This window comes from Hesperophylax consimilis, chromosome 9 (genome assembly GCF_061612785.1).
Source record: "Hesperophylax consimilis isolate HC1 chromosome 9, BYU_Hcon_1.0, whole genome shotgun sequence".
Classification (NCBI taxonomy): domain Eukaryota; kingdom Metazoa; phylum Arthropoda; class Insecta; order Trichoptera; family Limnephilidae; genus Hesperophylax; species Hesperophylax consimilis.
This window is the reverse complement of record NC_142844.1, coordinates 41,128,195-41,148,554: the sequence shown is the minus strand read 5'-3', so window position 1 is coordinate 41,148,554 and position 20,360 is coordinate 41,128,195. Positions and strand designations below refer to the sequence as shown.

The following is a 20,360-nucleotide window of genomic DNA, read 5'->3' as shown; positions in this document are numbered from 1 at the left end:
TGTGAGTCCCGATGTGACCATATCTTTTTCTGTTTCAAATTTTTGTTTGGGAATCACTAATATTGTCTTCAATAATTAAATATATTTTCACCCCCTTCTAGATACCTCCCTTCCTAAATCCCAAAAAGCTGCAAAGGTTTTGCTTTCTATGAGAAAAAAAAATAAGACTGTTTTTAAAATAGATTTATATATTTCATACATACAATAAAACCAACAAAATACTAACTTAATTCAAGTTGTAGGGTTGGTTGAGCTGTATAAAACAGTAGTTATTTAAAGGGGTCGATGCACATTTGTGAGATCATTCATCGAAGCGAATATGTTTCCCAGGAAGGTGAAGAGCGGCACCCGTGTTGCCATTGCCGTTGGTGTCTCTAGAGTCTACGAACTGCTGCGCTTTCTTCACCAAGCGGTCCCGCCCGCGCACCTTCCGCTTGCTGCTGAACTTGTCGTGTTGCTGCTTCTTCAGCACCTCCCAGTAGTCCTGTTCCTCTTGACCCGTAAGGACACGAGCAAAGGGAAATACTCCTGATGCTGCGTACTGGGGAAAATCAATGTTTGTTTCAGACATAACATAATAATATTTAATGTACAAAACACATAGCACCGCTCTGTCCTCATCATTGATGCTTATTCATGATTAAAATTATATATTTTTCTCTTGCCCAATCCATATTACAATATGGTATAATCGGTTGGGGAGGGACTTTCAAAACTAACCTTTCACCTGTAGAAAAGGTTCAGAGGTTAATTTTGAAAGTCATCCTAAGAAAACCATCGATATTTCCAACCACGGAACTGTTTGACTCGTTTAGGGTTCTAAGCTTAAACAATTTTTTTAAAAAGAATGCACTGTTACAAATTCATAAAGACCATTTCAATTCAACAATTTCTACAAAAATAAGTAACCGATCTAGATCACGTGGTAACTTAGAAATTCCTAAATGTAAAACTAGTGCTGGTCAACACCATTATAATTATCAAGGTATAAAATTGTTTAATGCCCTTCCGGATAAAATTAAAACTGAAAAAAATTACAAAACTTTCAAATCACAAATCAAACAACTTTTAGATAAACCCAACGGTAATCACAAGTTTTAATTTCATTGGATACATTTTTCAAATAATTGTTTATATGAACTCATTTGTAATTTTTATTGATTAAATTTTCCTAAATTCACGTTATGAATTTAGGAAAATTGATTAATAAAAAATATATTTAAACAAAATTTAATATTTAAAAAAAATACATATCCTCTAAAGTTCTTTTATGAACTTCCAAATATGCGTTTATTGTTGTTGCATTTTATTAAGTACCCATTTCATACAAGATTGCCAGCTCGGTCTTTGAACAATTTACAACCAGTACTGTACCTACCTTCTATTATTTCGTACCTAATAAGTACATTTTTATTTTTATATCTTATTTTTTCTAACTTTAACTCTTTGCACGCGGCCGTATCAACTGTTGTTACGGCAAAAAGTCCATACTCACACGCGGCTGTATCAACAGTTGATACGGAAACTTTGAATGCCGATATTCCTGCGGTCTTTTGACATAAATTTATTTCCCGCTCGCTTGAACATTCGTAGAACTATCACGATGCTGACATCTACAAGAATCTCTCGAAAATAAAATTGTATTTCGTTAAAAAACATCGATAATCAAGTGAGCCTCTTTGCGCCTTCGAGTGCTATAGTTTACATTTTTGTCAACGGATGGCGTTAGTACTAGTATGTCATTCATAACTAAAAATGATAAGTGATCATGGTGTCCCACTTGTGTCTATCACCTAAGTACACACACGCCGAGTGAATGGCGGGACCACATTCAAAAGATACGGTACGTCTTTGTATGAAATTTTATCTTTTTGTTTTTATAAACATCTAAGAGTGTTGACACACGAGGATTTGTTATCATATTGTGGAGAATAATCTGTTCTGTCTATATAGTCCAATAAATCATGCCAGAATGCTATAATTTGACATTTAATTGCGTGCATAGGTATTTGAAAATATGTACCGCGTACGGGTATAGATAAAACGGAGCAAATTAACGCGTTCAAAAGGTTAATAACTATTATATTATTTAAGTTATATTTTTTAGTTTGTAATTAAATTTCTTATTTTCTTAATTATATAGTGTTATCAAATTTATCATCTAGTTTTATAGCTACCTATTTGTTAATTTTTAGCTACATCAACTAGTGAAATTTTACAACCTATAAACCATAATGACTCACAACACTCCCCAACTCAAACATGAGAAATAATTTCTCAATTGAGTTGGGCAATTTTTGTAAAAAATTTCTAATTTTTTCGCAATCAGCCTCGAAATATCTACATTTGTAAATTATTGTAATGTGTTTGTATATTCAATAAAAAATAAAAATTTGCGAACAGAAACACGAGCCGAGCCAGGAATAGTGCAAAACGTTACAAGGGATTACTTCGTTCTCTTTCCCATAAGCCGTGGTTCAGCACGGCAGTTCGGCTCACGTGTTTATATGCAACATTATATGATTTATTCTCCATTATGTTAATCTTACATTATATTTAATGTAAAGTAGGTTAGTTTACAATAATGCTATGTGAAGAAGGTTGAGTATTAACAAAAATAGTCGACACAATGTTTTAATTCTGATAAAGTGGTTAAAAACAAAATAACTTTTCATTTAACGATAATGTTAAGTCACAAAGTGATTGCTTTCTTTAATAATTATACACCATTCTACATAAATACTGTGGTAAATTTAAAAAAAAAAATGCACAGTAGTAAAAATATATACAGTATAATGTACAGAATTCAAAAACAAAAATAAAATAAATTTTGTAATTTATTAATTCTTTTCCAGATTCAGACTTTATTGTTCAGCCCAGCATATAAAAGTAGCCGTAAGTATTAGTTTCTAGAGGGCTTTGTGTCCATGATATGGTAATATTATTACAACACCTCTGGCACAAAATCTCAGTGGTTTTGCTTACGACTTTGAACGCTTGTACAACAAGTTTAAACAGAGTTGGATTGTTAAGTTCATCTCCATATTTGTGACGTGCGCTGTTCGAACTTCTCTTATTGACTGATAAATGCGCAAACTACATTATGGGCTTTGAGGAATAACTTTGTGTTCTGTTTTATATCCTAAGGAACATGTATTTATATTATCTAGGCTAGGCTTTCTAAGCGAGGCGGCGGAATTTGATGGAAATGATGGTATTGTGAAATCACTCCTAATGTGGGGTTATTTTTAAAATGAAATTAACTAGACAGCGCAAATCTAGTATAATGCATCAATGCCTCAAACCCATCTGAAGTTTAGAATTCAATCGCTTCGACTGAGTTCTATACCATTTTAAGTGAATTCTTACATAAAGGACTAGAATATTAGATATTACAAGATGAGGCGAGGTGATGATAACAGCCGAGATGACAATTGAAGTGCTACACAACAGTACAAATAATTAATAGCGCACCTGTTTAGCAGCCTCAGCGTCATCCATCCTCACATGCACATCCATCTGTCCTTCCTTGACGTCCACAAAGGAGACGTGCACGTTCTCCTTGGTGGCCCTGCGCAGCCCCTTCACGTCCAGGCAGGGCTCTGCCAGCCGCACTGCCACCACCACCCCCGGCACAAAGGGGATCTCTGGGGGGGCCGCCCCCGTCTCAGCCCCCTCACTTTCCATCGCCTGCTCTGAAGAACCTACTGAAAATTTAAATGTTTTTAATTTTGATGACTTTGGGGCCGGGGTCGGCAAGTACTTTCTGCTCGGGCATGGATGATTTTTTTTTTAATTGCGGTCCAGGGAAAACAAAGAAAAAACTAAAATGCATTAATACATTTATCACAAAGGAACTTGGCTTATAAAAACTCATATACTTAGTTTATAATATTTATTTTGCCGCTTAACCGGTGAATGTGAGCGACATTTTTTAAGACTGTACTCGGCGCTTGCTCATATGTGAGTGCTCTAATATCATCCATGCTGGAATTTTCTGCAATTCGATTTTAACATTTATTCTTTGAAAATAGTAAGAGGACAAAATCAGAATCGCTTGCGCTAATAACAATCAATGTAGTTGCAACTTTTTATTTCATGAATGTAGTCTCTGCCTCTCTGACTGTCTAGAAAACATTTTATCTGTGCATCTCAAAATTTATTTTCTTTATTTTATTACCTTTAGATTATTGTGTAGGGTATTCAGGTTTTTGTAGAAATCATAAAACCAGTTCGTATATTCAAGTAAAAAATTTTCATTTGTCAGTTGTCTCCAAAACGAAAGATTTTTTTATGGATAAAGTTGACTATTCTGTGGAAAGGTCTTACGATAATGTGAAATATGTATTAATAAGATATATTTTCTGTTTACCAGAAAATAATTACAGAAGAAAAAAAAAGGTCTTTACTTTGATACTTGAGTAAAACTCATCAAGGTAATTTAGGTCGGGGGTATTTTGAGGATTTTCTGCTCCGACACTAAGGGGTTAAAATATAACTAAAAACATACATTTTAAATATGAACCTGAGTAGTCACCGAACCTCGGTAGTGTGCAGTCGTGTTTACTTCCAGTGCTCTGTGTTTGACGGCTGACTGACGGCGGCGCGGCGTACAGATAAGATTTATTTATTGTTACATTTTCGTATTCATTATTTTTGTTTCTATTATTAGTTTGCGACGCAGTTGCGTGTATTATTTCTATCATTTATTATTTCTTAAATAGTATTTATTGTTTCATTTTTTTTTAATTTGTTGAAATGGACGAGGATGAAAATCGACCTCCTGACCCTGAGTCCATTTCTAATATTGCAGACGTCTACGATTCTGATGATTCCCAAGCTTCTGTAACCATTCCTTCCCGAAAACGACGACCTCCGCTTTGTCTTAATGTACCTCCTAAAATTAAATCTCTTTCACAAACAAACGAATCCCCAATCTCTCATGGAAGTTATAATGATACCATTCCTACAGAAGCAAAAGCCATTGAGCTTATGTATTCTATTTCATCTTCAGCTCCATTTATTGTTAATGTCCAAAGGACCGAACAGGGGAAAATAATTCATCCCCTGGATTTCGGTAAATTTATTTTTAGCTCAAAACTCAATAACCTCGGTATTATAAATGGATCAATAAAACCGGAAGGTCGATACAAACTATCCATAGAATTTAAATCCGCCACATTAGCTAATGATTTTGTTAAAAAAATAGGTTCTCTTTCAAATAATAAATTTAAATCTTTCATACCTACTTTCAATTTAACCAGAATGGGCAGAGTAAGAGGTATCCCAACCGATCTATCAGAAACAGAAATAGTAGACGCTCTTAATGACTCTCAATTAACTCCAAAAGTTTTAAAAGCACGTCGTTTGAATTTCAAGGATACTTCCACCGGCACCACTATATGGAAACCTTCCCAATCCGTTGTTATCACTTTTGAAGGTCAAACATTACCATCCCGTGTATTTATTTATTATAACGCTCTTCCCGTTGAAGTATACAGATTCCCGACGATCCAATGTTTCAACTGTTGCCGTTTTGGCCATTCAAAACCTATTTGTCGTTCCCCTCCTCGTTGTTTCCATTGCGGAGAGGATCATCTCTTTGAACAGTGTCAAAATACAACGAATAACCCTATTTGTATTAATTGTAAGGGCAACCATACTGCTGTTAGTGTGGCCTGTCCAGAGTTATCTAGACAGAGAAATATCAAACAGTCAATGGCTGCAGACAACATTTCCTACTTTCAGGCTTCTAAATTATTCTCTCCTACGAAAAAATCTTTTGCAGAGATAACGTCTAACGCTTCTATCTTTCATTTTTCTTCCCCTAAATCCCCTCTATCATCTTCCCACAAAGAAACAATTTTCAAACCGATAAAATCTAATCCAAAATTTATTCCTTCTTTCGATAAAAAACTACATAATGATCTTTTACTTAACCCGAATGGGAATAATAAATCCCAGGCTCCCAATGGGACTGCCTTAAAAAACTGTTCCACTTCCGATATCTTACCTAAAGTCATGATTGAAAATTCTTCTTTTATTCAAACTTTAATTACCCTATTAATTACGATCCTTTCAAATAACAATAAAGTACCGTCCAACGCTGCCGATTATATGAAATCTTTACTCTCTAGCCTTCCCGATGTATCCGCAACTGAGCAAAATACTTCAATGGAATAGTAGAAGTCTATTCGCCAACAAAATTGATCTTGTACAGTTACTTGATGAACATAATATTTCAGTTGCTGCCATCTCCGAAACGTGGTTAAAACCCTCATACCAATTTAAGATTCCTGGATATCATTGTCTAAGACATGATAGACTGGATGGCAAAGGTGGCACTGCTCTTATTATACATAATTCTATCCCTTTTAAACAAATTATTTTCAACACTCTCCCCAATAATTTTCAGATAGTAGCAGCTGTTGTATCTGATATTACATTACTATCAATATATATCCCTCCCTCTACAATTTTTGTTGAAAACGAATGGTCAACATTTATATCCCAGATTCGTCCCCCGTATATGATACTTGGGGACTTCAATGCTCATTCTCCTTCTTGGGGCAGTGAGTTAACAAACCGTTCTGGCCATAATCTATTAGAATTTATGGATACCTATAATTTATGTATTCTAAATGATGGATCTCCAACTCGTTTCACTGCCCCTCAACATCGGAAAAGTGCAGTCGATTTATCTCTTTGCTCATCTTCGGTGATTCCCATATGTTCTTGGAACATTCTTAAAGATCCACTTTCCAGTGACCATTTTCCTATAATAATTACCTTCCACCATCTATCTTCCACGCATTCCTTTTCGATAAACAATAGTTTTAAATTTAAAACGAAAGACACGAATTGGAGAAATTTTTCTTCAGAATTAGACTCCATTGTTCAAGCATCTAAGTCTTCCCTTGTCAACACTAGTTTACAATGTGAATTATTTCCTAACATGATAATAAAAGCTGCAGAAAAAACACTTAAAAAACGTAATGTAAACATTAAGATAAAACATTCCACCCCATGGTGGGATGAAGAATGCACTAGTGTCGTTAAATCCAGAAGAGAAGCAATTTCCATTTTCCGTAAATGTATGTCTTTCGAAAATTACCTTTCTGTGAAACGCGCCCAGGCAGAAGCGAAACGCGTTTTGAAAAACAAAAAGCGGTCTGGATGGCGAAAATTCTGTGAACGCTTGTCTCCTGAATCTCCCCAGTCATCCGTATGGTCCAATTTAAAAAAATTCGGTTCGTCATATACTCCCCAGCGTTCCAAACATATTCCAGAAGAAATTATTATAGGTTTTGCTGATAAGATAGCTCCTCCGTCAGTTGCCAGATGTGAGGAAATGCCTTCCTTTATTTCTTATCCATCTCACTCTAGCTGGCTGGACTCTCCTTTCTCAGTAAGTGAATTAAATCGAATAATCAATTCCCTTCCAGACTCTTCTCCTGGCCCTGATGGAATCTTATATAGTTTCATTAAAGCATTCTCAGACATGTCGGTTAAATATTTTTTATCCCTAATTAATTACATGTTCGAAACGGGATTTATTCCTGAAGTCTGGAAAGTTCAAAAAATTCTTCCGATTTTAAAACCTGGCAAAAATCCATCTGAAATCTCATCCTATCGTCCTATTGCTCTTTCGTCGTGTTTAATGAAAGTAGCAGAACACTTGATAAAGAACAGATTGGAATGGTTTGTTGAAAATAACAGAATTATCTCTCCTAATCAATATGGCTTCCGGAAAAAGAAATCAACCATAGATAATTTAAGTGTATTAACAACAGACATCCGTATATCTCAGTCCCTTAATTCTTGCACTCTGGCCACATTTCTTGATCTTTCGTCAGCTTACGACGATGTATTAATTAACATTTTGAAAGAAAAATTAATTAAAATAAAAATTCCCTTAAAACTAGTTCAATTTATTATTAATTTACTAACAGACAGATCCATTATTATCCACTTTTCCTCAAAAACGATAAATCGCAAACTATGGAAGGGGTTACCTCAGGGGTCCGTAATCAGTCCATTATTATTTAATATATATATAAGTGATTTAGACAATGTAATTCCTTCATCTATCAAGCGACTTTATTTTGCTGATGATTTCCTTATATATTTATCACACAAAAATCTATCGCGCGCTGCGAAGGAATTGAATTTGGCTTTACATAATATTAAAGTTTGGTTGTTGACAAATGGGATGAATTTAGCTACGTCTAAAACCAAAGTAGTGGCTTTTACGCGCAAAAGAAAAATACCCCCCTTTTCTGTCTGCTTTGATAATGTCCCTCTTCAAATCGTTAAGCAAATTAAATTTCTTGGACTACTTTTGGATCATAAACTTTCCTGGCTCCCGCATATTCAGAACATTTCGGCTAAGTGTGAAAAGGGTCTAAATATTATGCGAGCTGTTTCCAGAGTGTGGTGGAGATCTCATCCTACTACTCTTAAATTAATGTATGGTGCTCTAGTGCGAAGCCATTTGGATTATGGAACATTTCTTTTCGATCCTCTTCCTAAATATTTGGACAAAAAACTTGAAAGAATTCAGTCGAAAGCGCTCAGAATAATTATTGGAGCGATGAAATCTTCTCCAATTAATTCTCTCCAGGTAGAATGTGTTGATCCCCCCTTAATTCTGAGGAGACAATTCCTGGCTGATAAATATATTTTTAAATCTTTTTCTGTATCGCGTCACCCTTTAGAACAAAGCCTTGATTATTTGTTCAATAACTTAAATAACGAAAAAAGATCGACAGATAAAAATCGACTTCCTCTCCTTCTAAAAAGTTTTCTTTCATTCAAATCTCTGTCCTCTTCCCTCCAAAATCTACAAAAAGATCCTATCCTTCCTATTTTCACTATCCCATTTGATTCTATCAATTATATCCCCAATGTTATAACTTCAGACTTCCGAACTGATATTTTAACCTCATCTAATCAAAATGTTGAGGAAAAATTTAAAAACATTACATCTTCTAAGTTTCCAGAATTTTCACTCATTTACACAGATGGTTCTAAGTCTGATAACAAAGATTGTGGAGCTGCGGTACACATTCCCGAATTCGATTTAGATTTGTCTTATAAATTGCCTAAAGAAATTTCTATATTTACTGCAGAATGCTTCGCAATTGAACAAGAACAATTTTGACGGCCGGCATAGTCCAGTAGTAACGCATTGGACTGCCATTCCGAAGGTCGCGGGTTCGAACCCGGCGTGCGCAAATAAATTTTATTTGATTAATTTGTGCTATTTCACAATTAATTAATTAAAATAATATATAGTATATTTGCGGCACGTTCCAGAGTGGAAGATACTACCAGTATCGCCCTGGTGTAAGACCACCATTCAGAATTGAAACGTTGCTCCAAATGGCTTTAACCGTGTTTAGTGACTAGATCTGAATAGCCAGGTACTTCCCCACCTTCCTCTTTCCCTTCCCCACTTACCTTCAGCCTCACAACATCCCCCAATTGGGGATGCCATAGTCTCACTGGCTCCAGACGGGAGCAGTTGGGACTCTTGTGAGGTATTCACTATAAAAAAAAAAAAAAAAAAAGCTTTGAGCCAAATCCAGCTTTTCAATATTCGACGAGCCTTACTGTGCACTGACTCACTAAGCGCAGTGTTGAAAATTTCCTCAAATATCCATAAACCAGAAGACTATATTATTTATAATATCAGAAACACCCTTAAATCTTTAAATGAATTAAATTTCGAGACAATATTGGTTTGGGTCCCTGGCCATTTGGGAATTGAGGTTAACGAGAAAGCCGATTCTCTAGCTAAACTTGGAACAATTTCTGGCTCTAATCCTTTAGATTTTAGAATTCCTATCTCTGACGTCATCCCAATTCTTAAATCCAATATGATTCGCTCCTGGGAAGAAAATTGGTCTAATACGAAAACCCGAACTGGTGCTTTTTATGCTGGAATACAAAATCATATACCAAGTAAACCTTGGTTCCACGGCAAGAAAAAATCCAAAAGATTTATTTCCTGTATCTCGAGAATGAGAATTGGTCATTGCTCCATTGCATCCCATTTGTTTAAAATCCGGGTCCTAGATAGTCCACTCTGCCAGTGCGGCATGGAAAATGAGACTCTTGATCATGTTTTCTTTAATTGTAAAAATCATTCATCTTTCAAAGGCATTTATCGTTTACTTATAAAAATCACCCACCAATCTCCCCTTAGTATTCCTTATTTACTTTCTCTTAACAATTCTCGCATTTTCTCAGTTCTATACAAGTTCATAGACTTGAATGACTTCAATATTTGAGATTTCCTATTCCCGTATAGATTTTCCATAAAATTATAACCATCTCCCCTAACTTTAACGGCACATAGCACTCTTTTTAGGGTGAATTGCCTAATACAAAAAAAAAAAAAAAAAATATGAACCTACATAGGTAAATTAGGTTAGTAAAAATAATACGAATATAATTTGTATAGTGCCATTTTTGTGAAAAATCACCTCGAGGACACTAAGGACGGGTTGTTTCGGAGAATCTGAACAATTCATCAAATTTCAACGTTCATTTTCGGGTTCTGTGAAAGACTTATTCAATTTCTGTTTTTATATCATTGTAGGCTAGTTGCTTGACAAAACTGAAATAAAAACAGAACTTGAAAAAATCTTTCACAGAACTTGAAAATGAACGTTGAAATTTGATGAATTGTTCAGATTCTCCGAAACAACCCGTCCTAACAGCATCAGATAATACCCTTCATTTTTTATAATTTTTTTTTTATTAACAAAATTTTTGATACATATACAATTCAGGTACATACATAGTAATATAGAATGAAAGAGTAACAAAAAAATCCCACAAAGGCGAAGCCTGAGCGTGGGTATTATAGTGTAAGGATAAAACAGTGGTGTTTCAAATATATTTTTTTTAAACATGTAAAAAGTCAATGTGATTGGTTTTTTTTTTTTTACAGAAGTTTCTATTTTCTTTTTTTTTTTTTTTTTAATTTACAAATATACAATTTCGTTAGAGCAGTAAATTACACTTGCGTTGGTTCTTGGTTCTTGCGGAGAACTCTTCAAGGTGAGCATCAGTTAATAAAATTACATTCATACATCAAATGGTACAACCTTTTTGATTGGTCGCTATGGGGTTACTATCAGCTGTTTATTGTCTTTTTAAATGTAGACCCGGCTCCAACATTTTTTAACCCTTTAGTAGCCAAATAATATTTATTAAATTTTTCCAATTGTAAAAAAAATTTTTTGGTTCCCTGTATTCACTAGTTTCCCGCTTGTACTACTAGTTTCCAGACAATGTGTATAATAGTTACCTAGTGCTGTGGGGGTATGCTGCCTATTTCTGTTGGCTGGCAAGGTGTGCTGTGTGCGTAGAACTTGCTTCAGAGCTTTCATATGCTTCCGCTGCATCTGGAGGTATTTATTCCTGAGCACCTTCCACTCGCACTTGGACAGGACTTGCAAACTCCGGGCAGTCATAGCCAATGTCTTCTACAGTTAACAAAATAATAACCATCAATACTCAACATCTTGCCCGAGTTTTACATACACATACATAGGGTCTCTCAACAAAATCTAATCTAAACTAATTTAATTAAATGATCTAAAAAAATTAGCTACTACGGTAACAACGCTACTGCCAGCGGCAAGTCAGTCTTACAAGTGAGTCAGTTTCATACCAGCGTTAGTCGCTAACTGAGCGGGGCGACAAACCCTGTCGCTCCCTCCCTCACTCGCGTCTCACCATGCATGCCGTGAACTCCGCGCCTCACCGTGCCGCCATGGGCCAGGGACGAACCAAGCCCGGCGTTACCTGTTGACACGTTACCTGTTGCCAGCGGCAAGTCAGTCTTACAAGTGAGTCAGTTCCATACCAGCGTTAGTCGCTAACTGAGCGGGGCGACAAACCCTGTCGCTCCCTCCCTCACTCGCGTCTCACCATGCATGCCGTGAACTCCGCGCCTCGCCGTGCCGCCATGGGCCAGGGACGAACCACGCTCGGCGTCACCTGTTCCTAAAATGAGGCTACAATTAACTAACGACTCTGCAGGAATTAACAGCGAGGCCATTAGCGCTCGCATCATCTGCCAACCAGGTCCACCGCACCTCAGGATCTATCCTCACCGGAGCACCTGGAAGACCCACGGTCTTTACCACCTGTGATGAGCATCACTTACAAGTCCGGTCTCCACCAACACGGTGTAGAGCCACCGACTTCCACTGATCTCCATGACCACTCCACCACCGTCCAGCTCCCCTTCTACAGAGTTGACCATCGGCCTTCGCCACCGATAATGTTCGGTCCGGAGTAATCATATCAACTTCAATAAACGCTGTGATAACCATTACATCTTTCCGACTCACCTTACTAACTCCAAAGTGGTAACGTTGAAAATAATATAATTATCTTACCCTTTCGTGTACTTTATGCGCCTTTTTCCTGTCCTTTGTTTTTCTTTTTCTGACAGGTTTGCCCTTTTTAACAGGTGCTCCTTCCACCTCCGTCTCGGCAGCACTATCCGACACATCTATACCGCTTTCTTGCGTCTTTTCCTAAAATACGGGACACAAATAAATGTATAGCTTAGTTCACCCTTTCCAAAAAACCACAAAGACTCTTCATTCTGGCATTGCGGGAAAATCTCTTTGTTTCAGTTTTCAAGCGGTAACAGAAAACAGTGAAAAAATAAAGTGTCCTAGAGCACGAAACTAATTTTGTACCTACACACATTAAAAAAAACATACTTTCAAATATATTTATGTTGAATAACCATTTCAGAAAATTTATAAAAATAACTTACATTTTTACTTTCTTTATCACCTTCAACGCTTGCTGTTTTATCATCCTTCTGTTGTTCATCTGTATTTTTCTTCTCTACTGTTTTTTTCTTTTTGGCTGGTGGCTCTGCTATGTCTTCCTTATCTTCCTTCTGATCATTGTCTTGTTTAATATCATTCTCCTCATACTTAATTTCTGGATCTAGATTGAGGTCAGCATCAGACTTGGCAGCGGCAGCAGGAGCGTGATCGGGAACATCAGGCTGGAAGCCCTGACAGCTGGCCAGGGTCTCTGCCTTGATATTGGTGGGGAGCTTGCAGCCCATGGAGACAAAGTTCTCCATACATTGCTTGGCGTCTTCTTCCTTGCTGAATTCCACAAACGCGAAGCCCTACAAATTTCATATTGTCAGATTCCAATACATTTACAATTTGATTTCGAAGCAAGATGAGAAATAATTTCAGACTGTTTAAAATTTAATTTTAATAATCTATCTATTTAAATAGAAATGTAAATGTTCGATTGTACATAATCTTGAATCTCCAAAAGTTCTTCACCGATTGCTTTGAAATGTTTACACAACGTTGCATTCCAATACGCCTGTGTTGTTATATATCTATACTACATAGATGTCACATGTGACAGATAAATACATCTCGTTTTGAAAAACAGAGCCATCTGTTGGACATAAAAGCAACACGCGGTATTGTTTCTCTATCTGCACAGACAGACTGAGCCACAGCAACGCGTGGCGGGGTACAGCTTGTAATATAATATTTGTATAGAGTGTTTTACCATAATTTAAGTTGCGGCCGCAAGCATACATCCTTGAAGCACAGCACTGCACTGCACTAGTACAGTACTGTAGCCTTCTGTATATATTATTATAGTGCACTAACAATTTGTTGCAAGAAGTTTGCTTATATTTGGACTAAAGTTCACAGTTGTACATATTCATACAGAAGGATTGAAATAAGGTAAATTTCACTTCCACACTGCATTGAAAAAAAGCAACGGCAGAGTGTGTTCACACTGTTAAACATTCTGCTCTGCCCCTCAATGTCGCAGTCAGTTAAAATAATAATAAATAATTAGCAGTTAAAAACCCGCTCTGCGGTTTTTTTGCTGCTAGGCCCTGCGGGCGGCACCTGGTTGGACTTCTCCCAGTTTAAGTGATACTAACAACAGTTACATTTAATAGGTAGATATTAGGTCATTCACAGAGAGAGGGTGAGTATATATTGTTAAAACACGGAACAGGAAGGAGTTTAGACATAATAAGGATGGCAGTTGTTCGGGTAAAACTTTTCCTTTCCCGAATAATTGCCTAAATGGGTAAAGGTAAAATACCAACAAAAGAAAATGTCATCAATAGAAATTATTCCGGCTGTCATCCCATATAACGAAAGCGAATTTTCATTTTACGTAATTAAAAATTAAAATGTTAAAATTAAAAATTTCCCAAATACAATCAGATTCCTTTTATATTAATTAAGGTAAATCAGAAGGTTTTATTTAAAAATATTTCGTATTATCCTTGTCCAGCGATTCCGAATAATTACCATTTATAAATACCATTTTGGTAAAATGATTGTTTTATTATACATATAAGTACATGTCAGATTAGATATTTGTTGGCAACAACGAAGCGTTTCTATCTTCCAATTGTGTTTCATGTTATTTTATTGGGTTGGCAGTGCCTAAACTTCCTACAAACACATGCGTATTATGCGTTAACTTCATATCGGTGTTCTGTCAAAATACTGCGAAATTATTATCTACGTAAATAATATTAAATATCAATTTTTCGAAGAAAACTTCTTCGGAAAGGTTTTCACTTTATGATGGCATTATTTATAATAATAAAAATAAATAACTTTTTTTACATCACTCAGGAGTTGTTAATGTGTAATGTAATTGCGTCAATGTTCTTCTTCAGTATACGTTTGATCCAGAAGAAGTGAACATTTTTCACGAAACATGTTGATTGTGTACAAATAAAGTGATGTAAACAAAGTTATTTGTCTTTTTATTAAAATAAAAATTAAATATCAATATTTTTCAAAATCGTACATGCAAAGAGTTGTTGTTTATTGTCATTACGTTGAATCAAATGTTTGTTTTATTTGTAAATGCGTATTAAAACGGTAGTTTCACGTAAATAATTACCGTTGTTTGAATAAATGAAATTGTACGTATTTGTATATCGCTCTTATGCGCTCTGTCGGCCAATAGGGAAACTACTCCAGTGGCCGGTAAAGGAGGGATTGACATTTTTAAGGAACCTTAGAATGTTTGATTCTTGACAGACGTCAAATATATAAAACGTAATTGTGGATAATTTTTACTGTAATGTAATTAATCCAATGGATTTAACTTTCTAAAACATATTTTCTTCGATATTATCCAAAAATTATATGAGCAGAAATGACGCTTTTGAAGAAATCTCGTATTACATGAGCGATCCTATTTTAGTATGAAATCGGGTCTTAATTTTCAAGTTAGCGGAATTTACCCGAAACATACGATTTGAATTCGACCAATCAGAGGGCCTAGACCGTCCAGACGCTAGCGTAATAATAATATTTCATTGTTGATGTTAAGCCCGGTCTCCAGCGATCGTTTCCACAACATTATTTCAAACATTACGACAAACATTTCCTCAAACATTTGAAAAGGGGGCGTTTCCCCTGTTGTGTTTTTCGTGACGGATGGAATACATTCTTCGAGCATTCAAAACCGTACGGCAGGGGAGGGGATTATGTAATTTTTTGAGAGCCGCCGCGCGGTGCTTTTTGTCTCGGAGCATTTTGTCTCGGAGCATAAATCTTACGAGTTTTTGAGGTTATGTGCAGTGAGCGAGCATAATAATAATAAGTTTAATAAATTATAAATAAATAATGTCGTAATTGATGATTTTTTTCTACCATGAACTCACCTTCAAATAAAGTATTTTAAGTTTATTGTGGAGGGCCCAACAAACCTCAGGAACAATTTTTGACAGCTGCTCTTTGGAGATTCTCATGTGGGCCATCAGGCTTGTACATATATGAATCTCCAGATGCAAGAAACTGTAATGTGACACCATGGCCTCTGTGTTCTTTGACGGCCTCCATGGTCGAGGGGCGAGAATCTCGCCTAGAAATCCGGAGGTCTGGTTCAAATCCCACGCAAGTACGATCATATTTGACCGGGCGTCCATATTTTATAAAAAAAAAAATTTTCTATTGCGGAAATACTTAATTTTTTGACATTAGAAAGAGAAATAATATTTTTTTCCAGTTTATCTCAAATATTTATGCAAGAATCCTTAGTAAAATCCTAAAAATAGCCAAAATGAATAATTCATATTTCGCGGCGCTATTATAACAATCGGCTTAACTTATTATATCTTATTTTTTATTATACGACCGAAATAAAAGTGAAGGTACAGTTTTCTTACAAATTCCCCAAACAAAACGAATGTGTTTTCGAAATATCTAGTTCTCTCAATTTTTCTATGAATGGAGTAAAATTTTGAGTAAGAATGTGGTTATCGTTTTTGACTACATTTTTCAGGTTTGATATTAAAATTTTATTATTTAGAAATAGTAAAGTTTATTTTAAATGCATAAACCGGAAAGATAATTTTATCTAGTTTCTAAAACTTTATTTTTTTTTACAGAAAATTAAAAAACAAGATGTATATAGCGCATTTGAAATACACAGAAAACATAGCAAACTGTACAAAAGTGATGAAAGTACTGAAGTATTTAAGTGATGATTAGGAAGGTGGGTACTTAATCGTTTCGAAATAAAAGACTTGGAAACAAACCTTTATCCTATTAGAGTTAAAATATTTAGGTAATGAGATGTAGGCCACTTGTCCGTGAGCTTGGAAGATGTTGGTTAGCCACTGCAAGTCGGCAGTGACAGGAATACTTTCCACGTAAATGGTGCGTGCGTCCGCGTTGTATGCTGCCATCGGGAGAACTCGCTTCACCTATGAACATATCATATTTAATTACAAATAAAAATATATATTTTAGAAAATGGTAGGTTTAGAAATAAAAACGCTGTGTCGCCTTTTTGGAAACCGCGTATATAATACATATTTTATAGTTCATTCCATTTTTAATAAAGCGTCCGTACATTATGAACATTTAACGAACTCCGTATATTCCCGTATGCTAAACGTTTATATTCCGATGTTTTTAGAATTCTTTTAGTTTGGTATTGTTTTGACAAAGGTGTATATCGTACGTTTATAACGATACATTGTCACTTTAAAGAGTTACCTATACAAACAAAAGTAAATTAGATTTTTTTTTAATTTTTGGCTTGGTGGTGCTTGTATGATGCTCGTTTCCTGAAAATAATGTCGCGGGTAAGAATCCTTTTCACGACAGCTTGTCCTATTCTTCACTAAAATTCCACTACACATATTATTTTGAAAAGAAAACAGAACAGAATTCAGAAAATTAAAAACGGTAGACATAATTATATCAGATTGAACAGAAATATATATATATTAATAATAATAAGAATTAATCACTTTTGGCTTCTAGATATTTTAAAGCTCTATTTTGGCTGATGCGTTTTTTTTTTTTTTTTTTTTTTTTTTTTTTTATTTATTCACATTTAAACCCGCTAAACTACTTGTGTAGTTTGTCAGCAGGGACATAGAGACAACATTTATACACTCATAAGATACAATTTGAACGGTACATAATTACATAAATTGGTTACATTGCAGAAAAGTTTAAATAGCAGCATAAAAGCCTTATATAATAAGCAAGTAAAAATAAATGTATGAACAAATTAGTATTATCAACATAAAACATAAAAGCCTTATAAAATAAGCAAGTAAAAATAAATGTATGAACAAATTAGTATTATCAACAAGTACATCAATAGTTTCATAAATAGAGGTAGGTAGTCAGGTATTATAAAATAATTGTTTTTCCATTTTCTAAGAATATGAATTCCATTTCAGGGGCATCAGTATAGATCATTATTATCCAATAACCATTTCCTTAGATTATATTTAACATTGGCAGTATACATGTTATTATTTTTAATTGTCATTGGTAATAAGTTAAACATTTTGGGTACTATATAGTTTAAAGTTCTTTCACCATATTTATTAGTACATTTCGGAACTACCAGTCCTTCATTTTGAGTGAATCTTGTGTTATGTTTATAGCAAACTCTTTCCCTATACAATGAATCAGACAATATAACATGTTGACTTACAATATTATAAAACAATAATCCTCTGACAGGTAAAATATTCAGAGACTTGTATATTAATTTAATGTTACTTCTGTGTTGATTGTCATATTTATGGATTAACAATTTTATAATGGAGTTTTGTAATGTTTGTATATAGCTTATATTAGTTTTACAAGAATGTCCCCAAGAAGTAATTCCATAACGTATAGTGGATTCAGCCAGAGATAAGTAGATTAACTTTAAAGTACTTATAGGCACGAAATATTTTATTTTATAAATCCTACCCACAATAGCTCGTAGACGTTTACAAACATTAGCAATTTGTACATCCCATTTCATGTAGCAGTCAATAGTAACACCCAAATATACATAACTTTTGACAAAATCAATGGTTTCACATGAACAGGGCTGTGCAACATTTTTATGTATGCAGTCAAATGTGTGTGTATATAATGAAGGAATTACATTACATCTGGCGTGTGGAGATCTGATGTGCATAATTTTAGTTTTTTTGGCGTTTATAAAGAGGCCTGCATCATGCGACCATTTCAGTAGGGCAATAAAATCATGTTGCATAAGGTTCATTGCAGTAACCAGATCTTCGTGCGATATTACGAGCGCCGTATCGTCTGCATATACAAAATGTTTAACAAATGAAAACAATTTTCTCATAATTGAGACATAAATAATATAAAGGGTTGGCCCTAGAATTGACCCCTGTGCAACACCTGTTGAGATATATTTTCTTTTGCTAAATTTTTTAAGAATTTTTACTCTTATTTGTCGATCAGTTAGTAAATTTTTTAATAAAACTAGCAGCTTTCCTCTAATTCCTATTGCCTCCAGTGTTTCTAATAGTTTATTTGTATCAATGGTATCAAATGCCTTAGAGTTATCTATGAATAAAACCAAAACTTGTTTTTTTAGATTTAATTCATAATTTATGTGATTTGAAAATTCCTGAAGCAGCATTTCCGTACTTTTTTTCTTTTGAAATCCATATTGGTTGGGATCCAACAAAGAGAAAGATTCTAGATATTTATTAAGTTTTATGGAAATGTATTTTTCAAGTATTTTTTCTAGGGCTGGCAATATGCTTATTGGCCTATAATTTTGAATATCTGTATGTTTGCCCCCTTTGTAAATTGGCCTAATGATGCTACTTTTTAGTTCATCTGGTATTACTGCTTGCGATAAAATTAAATTGATAAAGTGTGTTATAACAGGCCCTAAAATATTAATATGTGTCTTAATGTCAAACATTCGAATGTTGTCAATCCCTGGTGACTTTGAATTGTTTAATTTGCTAACAATAATATTGATTTCTTGGCAGGTAGCTCTGGGTAGGTACATACTATGTTGCACTTCATTCGGCCTGACGGTCGATGCTAAATAATCACATTTATGTATCATAGAGTTAACACTATTTGTAAAATATTCAACAAACTTATCTGCTACGGTTTCTTCATTATTCGTATTTAACATATATTTCGAGATTATTTCGTCACAACTACTTTTGGACTTGCGTCCTAATAATTTATTTATTTCATCCCAAGTTTTTTTTGTATTTCCAAAATAATTTTTGAATTTATTGTTAAAAAAGGTAGACTTACATTTAATAATTTCTTTTGTCACCTTATTTCTGAAAGTTTTATATTCCAATTCAAAGAATTGATTGCTAGGAAAATTCTTCCACCTTCTGTACAATGAATCTTTTTTTTTAATGTTTTCTAAGATATTAGAAGTTATCCAAGGTTTTATTGACAGAGGTCTTTTTTTGGGTTTATAATTCATAACGATTTTACTCTGTTCATACAAATTCTTAAAGTTGTTTTTAATTTTACTATATAGTATATTGCAATCTTGTTATGTTCGTTATATGAAAATGGCTACCTTTTTGTGATGGATAGCAATTTGCATCGTAAACTGCTTAGTAATAAAGGTATTATTTTTCTTAAGAAATACAATCATTCACGGTTTTACATTAGCTCCACATAAGAGACACCGAGGGAAAAAACATCTATTTTCAACTTAGGTGCGCAATCTCTTGGGCCGGTTTGACTGAGGATTGAACCTTTCTCCCCAGGGACTGAAGTCAACCACGCTAACAGCTGCGCTAAATCTCGGTTGGGTGTGTATGATAGAATGTATTGTCATCGACAACGAGTCTATCCGCCGAGTTTCAGCACGATCGGATATCGGAAAGTGGGTTAATTTCCACTTCCAAGATTTGCATTATAGACAATAGGTGAGGGTGCTGCTCCTTTGGTTTCACACTGCTGGTGTTGTTTTTAGTGGTTTACACTTAAGGATACATGTTTTAAAAAATTGCACAAAAAATCTTTTGTTCAGGGGTTCAC

General features: G+C 34.8%; 1 protein-coding gene across 1 annotated transcript in view; it reads right to left on the bottom strand.

The window, feature by feature from the left end:
* Positions 1-244: 244 nt before the first annotated feature.
* The window catches only part of Larp7 (La related protein 7), a 29,454-nt gene continuing 9,338 nt past the window's right edge, over positions 245-20,360 (bottom strand). The window contains exons 3-8 of the mRNA XM_089635483.1: positions 16,601-16,768; positions 12,809-13,177; positions 12,420-12,560; positions 11,321-11,498; positions 3,475-3,707; positions 245-541 (exon numbers count right to left, since the gene is read on the bottom strand). Coding sequence (XP_089491609.1) covers positions 302-541; positions 3,475-3,707; positions 11,321-11,498; positions 12,420-12,560; positions 12,809-13,177; positions 16,601-16,768 — 1,329 coding nt within the window. The 3' untranslated portion in view covers positions 245-301. The remainder of the gene's footprint in view (positions 542-3,474; positions 3,708-11,320; positions 11,499-12,419; positions 12,561-12,808; positions 13,178-16,600; positions 16,769-20,360) is intronic.